The 9732-nt window shown below is 32.4% G+C and overlaps 1 protein-coding gene across 1 annotated transcript; it reads right to left on the bottom strand.

Moving 5' to 3' along the window:
- Window positions 1-5475: 5475 nt before the first annotated feature.
- Window positions 5476-9097, bottom strand: LOC105621619 (Krueppel-like factor 3). Its single transcript, XM_012203088.1, has 3 exons — window positions 9044-9097; window positions 8117-8314; window positions 5476-6393 (listed from the first exon to the last, which is right to left on the bottom strand). Exons 1-3 carry the CDS (start codon window positions 9095-9097, stop codon window positions 5476-5478), a joined length of 1170 nt encoding a protein of 389 aa, XP_012058478.1.
- Between the last annotated feature and the right edge of the window lie 635 nt (window positions 9098-9732).

Raw genomic sequence — 9732 nt, forward strand, 5'->3', positions numbered from 1 at the left:
GTATTTTTTCAATTCCATTTCGATAAATCCATACACATTTTATCTTAGAGATTTTCCTGGAAACGTCTCAGGATATCCATCCATAACATTCCTTAAAGGTTTATGTTATATGGAATTTGGAGAACATGTCTGATAAAAATTAAAAAATAAATATTAAAAATATATAAAACATTGACTGTGTTCAGAGAAATTAATTAATTAGCGCTTACACTGAAAGAAAAAATTGATTCAATGTGACACAGCATTTTGAATTGGCTGCTGCAGCCCATTAAAAATACTATGCCACATTTTACTAAAATACTGCAGCAGCCAATCTTTTCATTCATTATAATGACTTTTTAATATGATTATTGATTCTCATACTTACAAGGGGAGATCTAGATATATATCTTACGGATTTTGAAAAATTTGATATTAAGATATAGAGTTTGACGTCGTAAAATGTAATACATAACATTTAGGTGCCAATTAGCAAAAGGATTAAAGTTACAAAATTTTTTAATTTGAAATGATCGCGCGCGCATGATTATAAATTATAATGAATGGCCGATCGTTTTAAATTATCATGTTCAAGACCGATTAGGTGATATTTTTTTTCTTGTTATTTTTCTTTTTTCTGTTAGATCTTTTTTTTGTTATTTCCCTTAACGTTTATTTCTTTTTGTGTTCTTAACTTATATTATGACTCTGCAAATTAGAAAATATTTCAAAAAATTTATTTCTGTAAAAATTATGAACCTTTGTCGTACAAAATAGAAATAAAATTAAAAACAAGATTTTTAAAAAGATCAAAAGATGCAATATTTCTTTATGATTAAATATGTACTGTTTATAATTAAATATATACTGTTTAATATACTGAAAACTGTAAATTCTCATATAATAATTTAAAGTGATACATAATTTCAAATACAAAATAAAAAATTTAATGAAAATTTGTGATATACAATTTGTGATAGACATGTTAAAACAATCGAATTTGTTTTTTCTCCAAATTCATTCTCTTATACATTCATAGATATGTTATACTTTTGTTTTCACATCAAGATAAATATATTATCAAATGATCTAGCTATATAGCTATATAGCTTATATTGCTTAATGTGAAAATATTACTTGAGCAATCAACATAAATCAAATTAAGAGATATAGAAGAACTGCATTTTTTTTATAGAATAAAGTACTTACATATTTTTTTCATAATATTGTATGATTTTATTTGCTACTTTTAAAATTTATATAAATGTTTATTTGCATTAATGAAAAAAAAAGAAACTAATTCTTTTTCGTCAATATTTTCACCTACGAATGTTTTCCATGACGATAGAAATATCGATGTCGGCGAACTCATGAAATATGTCTAGCAAATTGCGATAATGCATGTGGAATTATACAAATAAGATTTTGCTATCTTTGCGTCAGCTTCTAATTCGTGCCCTCGTGACTCTCATATAGCTTTATTGCATTATTATATCAACAGCAAGACGAAATAAATGCATTTATAGATTCTAATACCAATTTTATTTCTGTTGAATTTAGATAGATATTTGTGAGATATAGTATTAAAATATATATAATCAGATATAATTTAAAATATTAATACAATCAACAAAATATTTATTAACAGTTGTTAAAAATTTACAAAATAATATATACAATATATAAAAGTAAAAAATTGATTTAAAAAATTATTAATTTAATATCATCAATATTTGTATTAACAGATGGGTGTTCAATATTATATAATCTATCTGTTAAAATACTAGCCTGCAAAAAAAATTGTTTAAACAGTTTTAGTTATTTTTAATATATTTTTGTCCGTTAAATATAAATTCGTTTGAGCATATCACAATTTTGGAAAAAATAGCATTAAGAAAAAAAAAAGACAATTTTGAGGGTTTTTATGACATGTTGAAACATTGACAATAAATTTCTTTTCAAAATTAATGCCGCACGAAAGTATCAATTTTTAATCTTAAAATGCATTTTGTTTTATTTCAAAATGATTTTTCGTTTCTTAAATATAGCAATTTTTAAATAGCCATATTGTGTTTTCTCAGTTTCATATTTCATTTCATAATTTTTAATATCCGATTGTGTAAGTACAGCATTATGTACAAAAGCACTTACTTTTTACATAAATGCAGTGTTAATTTAGAAAAAAAATATTACTTTACAATCTCATAAAAACTCTCAAAATCGTTGTTTTTGCTTCTTTAATTTTTTATTTTTCTCACAATTGTGAAAGCCAAAGCCTTTGAAAAACAGATGTATTCAGTACTTAAAGCTGCAAGAAACAATAAAGTTCATTCAGATAATAATTCAAATAATAATAAATAATAATAATAATTAATTGTAAATAAATTTGCAGGTAAATTAGTGTATTAGCATATTATTTAGATTATGTTGTATCATATTATTATTAAATACAAATTATACATTTCCGCGAAATTCGATTTCGAAGCTATTCGAGCGAAAATGTGAGCAAGAAAAACTAAAAAGATTACTAAATGAAACTGAGATCATATACGAGTTTCCTAATATCAATCGGAAATGTCTGAATATTGACACGCAAATGATAATGCGGTTAATTGATTCTTATCGGTAAAAGAGACGATATCGCAAATGTCTAACAGTCACGCGCGTTCACGTGATGGAAATTTTCTGGAAACGAACCTAATTATCTAACGAAAATCCCTCCATGCAAAAAATAGAATATCTCATTATTGTTATCATACATATCTTGTTACAAGAGAGTTTTTTGTATCTTATTATTTTATTTAATTCTACAAATCACGTCTTTTGCCGGCAAAAAGCCATCTACGTAAATTCGTATTAATTAGAGGATATATTTTCTTGTCATTTCTTCTTTCGTCATAGACGAGATAAATACAAGAATTTTTCGTAATATTATTTTTCGTATAGTATATTTTCGTAATAGAAACAAGTATCTACGATGGCAAATCTTTCATTAATTCTCATTATTTTGCAACTTATCAAGTTTCTAAATTCTCGATAAAAAATAATTATATAATAATTTTTAATGCACATATTGAATCAATTTATTCTATAATATTAATTCGTTCAACGTTACTGGCTTTTTTTATCATATTTTATGCAGCACACAGAGTGTCGTTCAGCATTCCAACATCGCATCAAGTAAAGATCGTGTATGTGAAACAAATCATTATTTTAATACTCCTACATTAATATTCGATGCAGCTTATAAAAATGTAATAATATGACATAGAGTTTAAAACGTCAACTCGCATGTAAATTAATATTGATCCTTTGAAATTTTAGAAAAAAAACTGTCTCTTTATAATTGTTCGTTGTTTTATGGAAATATAAGTTGCACACCTTATCGGCTTAGCGAACCTATCAGGCATTTCATGTTCACGTGGGCCTACGTGTCCTTGAGCTGTATGCGCCTCTCGAGAAGGACGTAATACTCGAGAGCGGCGCAACGTGCCTCTCCAGAATGACACGACGTCATCAGTTTCATATCACACGGTGTACCCGTTCTTCTTCCCCATTATTATCTTGGTCACCTCGAACCGCGACCTTCCTCACAGAATTTAAAAATTTAAATATTATTTCCATATATTTTCGTTTTCATATTTAAAAAATCCGTTCTTTTATTAAAAAAATAGTCATACGATTTTCCTTTTTAGAGTTTTTCTTGAAAAAGAAAACGCTAATTTTGCAACAAATTTCTTCCACTTGAAATTTGTGCATAATTCTTTAGTTTGTTACGAATCAACATTTTGCTAATTACGACAAACAATAAAAGTCAAACGATTTAATAATTTATGACTTTTGTATTTGTATAGGAAGGTAATTTTTCTTTTAAAATAACAATTAAACTTTTGTTTAAAATTTAGAATAAAGATAAACTTATAATGGCTCAATAATAATAAATTTTGTTATTTATTTTTGTTTAGAATTTAGAAATTATTGATTAATACTTGCAAAATTATCAATTAAATGACAATAATAGACATATCGATTTGACACATAAAGAAAAACATAAAAGGAAAAAAACAATAAATAATATTACTCAAAATGATTTACGAAAGTATATAATTTATTTAATTGTAGAAAAACTTTTATACAGTTTAACGATACACTGAAGTCTTATAACGTCAAGTGAAGTTCCTTCGCTTGACTGTGACACAAATACATATACATATATACATGTCGCAATTCCAGGAGTGAATGCAATGTACTTTACAAATTATGATATACATTACCATTACAATAATCATAATCTGTGTGTCCCTTAAAATACATAAAACATAATAAATTCTGGAAGAAAATAAATAGCTTATAGAAAATAAAAAAAATAGTTACAATTTTTAAAAAATCAACAGAACCGAGGTGAGACGATAATCTGCATGATATTGTTTATTGCATCCGCTCCTATCCATATTCAATATGTACAACTAGTTTCATTAACGTGATCATAATCTTAGAATCCTGTACATAACCGTTATATACATAAATCAATAATGTCTGCTCATAAATAAATATTCTTTCTTTCTGTCTCTCGGTCAACGCGCTCGAACTTAATGCTAAAGAGTTCCATTCACGGAAAACAGCTATATCAGTAGGTTAAACAATAGGAAAATCTAAAACGGGTTGAAAGAATATCTGAGAAAAAATATCGATATAATATCTTTCAAATAACTTTTAGATTTTTACATTGTCTATAAAGAATCTCCGACCAGCGAAGAATCGAGGGATTTTAAATGGTATCCTTCGAAATTTTCATGTTCCATTTGTAGTGTTAAATGCTGTTCATTTAATTTGTTTAACGCAGTTAAACTCACATTCCATATTGTTCCATATTGAAAAGCGTGCGGCTAGATTTAGCACTGAGTGCACGCCGCGAATTCAAGTCCGACTCATCGTAAGTGATTCGTGAAATAGCAGAACTCTCGAATGAACGACACACTAATCTTCACGTGTTACAGATCACAGACACACATATTTAGGTATTCGGTTTGCGAAAATCTTTATGCGATGGATCAATTATCGTCTCGTGTCTTCACTCCAATCCTTTACCCTGCTTTTTTCTCTCCCCGCTTAGCTCAATTTGCTCCACTTTCCTTCTAATAATCCCTCTTGAAACAACAAAATTCCCATTCCATTTCTTGATATACCTTCCAATTGATCAGATTAATGTCAATAGATCGAGATTCGCTATCATATTTTTCTATCCAATTAATGATACTCCATCAGGATGAATCAAAATTCATTTTTCATATCTTAAATATAATTTTTAAAATGTTAAATGTTTTAATTTTCGTTTTTAACATTGCCTCAATTTATTGAATCAGTCTAGTTTTCTATTTATGCTGCTTTTCATCTTCAAATGCCGGAAACAATCCAATTCGACTCTGAAGTCTAAGGCACACATGTGATTGATAAAATACGACTCTCAAGCGATTTTAGAAATCGCGAATGCGTTCTTCAAGCCGCCAGCTGAGGAGGTACTAAATGTTGAACAGGTCGCGTCAGTCGCGGTGCCAAGACCGGCAATAAACTCACTCTCAGCGGCGTTGGAGTCATCTGAGAAGCGACGATCTGACCGTTCGAGGAAGACGACGTGGAAGACTTGTCTCTGGCGTGACGTTTCACGTGTTTCGCCAGGTGGTCGCTTCTCATGAATCGCCTCTGACAGACGGCACAGGCGAACTTCTTCTCGCCAGTATGCGTGCGCTTGTGCCGCGACAGTTCGTCGCTGCGTGAGAAACGACGGTTACAATCCTCGTAGGGACACGGAAATGGCCGCTCGCCGGTGTGAGTGCGGGTATGAGCCTTCAGGTGTGACGACTTGAAGTAGTTCTTGCCACAGCCCGGGTACTCGCACTCGTAAACGCGGCGCCGTGTCTCCGCCACACCTGTACTTATTGTGGTCGTAGCGGTGGTGACAGTTGGCGCTGCACTTGCGACTAACAGAAGGGGTGTCCGTGGGAGGACCAAAGGTGAGCCTAACAGGCCAGCTACCACAATGGATGTGGGTTTGGGCGCCAGGGGTTGCAATTTCGGTAATTGTTGCTGCTGTTGAGGTTGATATTGCTGCTGTTGCTGCTGACAGCTTTCACGATCGGTGTTCTTGCTGTTCACGATAATCTCTTCCTTGCGCAAGCTCATCTTGAACTTCAGACTGCGCAGCACGTTCTCCACCGGTCCCGTTACGTTCGCTCGCACGTTCGCCAGTGGACTGGTTGACTGTCGCGCGGGCGAATTACGTGGTACCGATCGGCCGCAGGTCGCGGGGCAACCAGCGAGATTGGCCGGGCTGCAGGTACCGTCTCGATTGGCGCGCATTATTACCGAAACCCGGGCTGGCTCCGGACTTGGCGGTGGCGTACCGTCTAGCAACAGCTGAAACAATAAAAAACTTTGTATTCGAGAAATTCGGAGAAATTATGAAGACTATATCCCAGATAGCACAGAATATTTATGATAAATATTTATTATTATTATATATGTTTTTTGAAATGTTATATAAATATTATATTTTATATATGTTTCATATAAAGCTTTATTCGAAATATTATTAAAAGAGAAATATTTTATGTAATATTTATAATAAATATAAATAAATATTTCTGTTATTTTTTATTTGAATTGTAATGTCTTATTAAGTACTTCCCTAGAATTTATTATAAGGTTTACAATAAATATTTCATTATGTTTATAGTAAATGATTATGATCTATACAATCTAGGACCACAAAAATATTTTAAATATTTACAAAATATTTAAAATAAGCCTTATAAATATTTATAAATATTTTGTAAATATTTTATAAATATTGTGTGCTGTCTAGAGTTGTAGTTTTATTCTGAAGGATTCCTTTATGCTCGATGAAGAAACAAAAAAATTGTAAATTTATTCAGTACAATAAGTTTATTCAAATGGAAATACAACTATGTGTATCTCAAAGTCCGGTTTTAAAAATAAATTTGAAATATTCGTAACGCATTGAAATGACAGACAATTTAGAAGAAATAATTTGAAGCTATAGATAGACATACTGAAGAATGCTAAATATACATATATCATCTTATCGGATTGTAGCTGCGTTTAACAGAGAAAGCAACTTTGCAACTATTATAAAATTCTTTAATATAATTGATTTATACATTTAGATCCAGTGAGAAGAACTAAGGACAAAATTAATCATACGAAGAATTTTACATCTTGCAAAAATGCTTTCTCTGCTAAATAAAGAAAATAGTACAAGCTATTTTTCAATAAGGAGCCGACATAGTAATTAGCATTTTTGTCAAAAATATCGTCGGAAGGTACGGCTACTCAAATGATAAAAAGATGAAAGGATCAATGAAACAGTGCGCACTCAAACGGAGTTATATTACAACTCTGGCCCGTTCTCCAATCGATTAAAACGAGCCAATAAATTGAAAAAAAACTAAGAAAAAAGGAAGAATAAAATGAAGAGACTCATAAGAGGAGGCTCCGGAGTGACCCTGACCGATTTTAATGAAATTTGATAGGATTGTAGAATTTTCCTGAAAAATGAAAATCACCTTCTATTTGGGCGTAGATATTCTTTCCGAAATATTTCAATATTAAACGGCAAATATTAAATATTGATAACGGCAGTTCCTTTAGAGATTTATTAGAATTATACTCATTATACTCGAGCATTTGTAGTGATGAAAATTTTTCAATATTTCGTTGACAATCTGCTCTGTTTACATTATTCGTAATCATTTTCGAAATAATAATACTTTATAATAATAAATTTCTAATAATACTTTATATCAAATAGATAATTATAATGTTTCATATCGAATAGACAGTTACAATACTTCGAAGAACTATCAAGCGATAGTTGTTCTCCGAACATGTAACACTGTACAAATAATGAAATATTTAACAATTTAAATATTACTGTTATATTCTCAAAATATTTCAGGATATTTCGAAATATCTTTAGTATATCATTTGGTTAGATTACATAGAAACATTTTGCGAATATTTCAGAAATACTTAGCGTTAACTGGGAGAGAGAAAGAGAGAAAGAAAGAGACAGAGGAAAACATAGCTATCTTTTGATAAGGCATTCTGCTTTATTTACCTTCGCCAGCTCGCATTGCTCGACGCACTGCCGCTTTCGGGGTGGCTCATCTTCCTCCGAGTCGGAGGGCTGAGGGGTAGGCGGTAAAACGGGGTGGGAACCCGCGTCTTCTTCATCTTTCTTGGATCTTGTCGACTGATTCGAAAGCTTTTCCCCTAACAGAGCCGCAACGCTGAATGATAACTGTAATGGTTCCATCTGCGAAACAAAAGAAAACATGAGAACATAATTTCGCCGAAGGAATAAATCATCGTGTAAGTGCCTACTGAATGAAATTATTTGATCCAAGACACGTAAGATATTAAAATAAAGTATACGAAGTCAAAATTTTATTTTTGTAAAAAATATGTTTCCAATATGTCAAGTACCAGTAACACGCAATTATAATATATACATACAAAGTAAATGCGATTAAAGAGTGAAATAAATGAATACTTTTATTTTTCTAACCTTCTTTTAAAGATTTAATCGGGTTATTAAAAATTATATACAGACGCATATTCCTAATATATACATTATTTATTGATAAATATTAATTTCTATACAAATATTTTCTTTATTCCTTTTTATTTCACAATTTTTTCGTTTTTTTGAAAGAATGTCGATAAGCATCAACCATCAAACAGAAAATAAAATTTAATTTTTCAGATAACTTCAGATTAAACTTTAATAAAATTTAAAATTATAATGTAGAATATTAAAATTAAATTTACATTAATGAACTTAATTTAGAATACAATAAAACTTAAAAATTTCATAATTGTCCTGATATCGTAAATAAAAATTACTGTTTTACTATAAAAAACGATACACTCAATTACAAAATGACGACAAAACTCTCTGTACACTGTAAAAACGAAGACGTTCGAGTTTCGCGGGCAACGGCAAGCGATATTATGGCGGTATATTTAATTCGCTGCCACTTACATGTTTCAACTGGGGCGAGGCCGGTGGGGAAAGAGGCGCCTGATTCGTATCCATATTTATGCAGAGAAACGATGAGCACGATTTGTGACTCGAGATAAGAAAAAAAATGAGAACCAGACACTGTTTCCCAAGTCAAAAAGTAAAATAGAAGAGAAGAAATAAAAAAGAACGGAACAAGCGAGTGCGCGCGCGCGCGCACGGCGAGCCCTCGTCGAGATAAGACTGGAACAACGAGTGGGTACGCGTAAACCCACGGGTGTCTCGCGATGCAATGAGGCTCTCTCAGGTCGGCGCGCCTGGCTATGAGACGCGCCGATCCGCGCCCGTTGCGTGTGTAAGTGCGTGATCACGCGGGCGCGACCAATCGCGACGAGGGGCTCGCCGGCGGTCGGCCAATCGGCGCCGCCTGGTCAGCCCGTGGCCGCGTGATCGCAGGCGTGCTGTTCACGTGCTCTCAGTCTGACTTGGTCCGACTCGGGCCGTGATCATGACGTCAGCGCGCGTGGCGAACACGGTCGATACGTCATGGCGCGCCCCGCGAGCGTCATGCTTCTGCACCCTCCCCCCTCCTTCCCCCGCCGTTCTAATGTTGTGTATGTCTTTCACTTTGTCGAGTCCACGATTCTCTCTCTCTCTCTCTCNCTCTCTCTCTCTCTCTCTCTCTCTCTCTCTCTCTCTCTCTCTCTCTC

The sequence above is a fragment of the Atta cephalotes genome (genome assembly GCF_000143395.1).
Source record: "Atta cephalotes unplaced genomic scaffold scaffold00035, whole genome shotgun sequence".
NCBI classification, from domain to species: domain Eukaryota; kingdom Metazoa; phylum Arthropoda; class Insecta; order Hymenoptera; family Formicidae; genus Atta; species Atta cephalotes.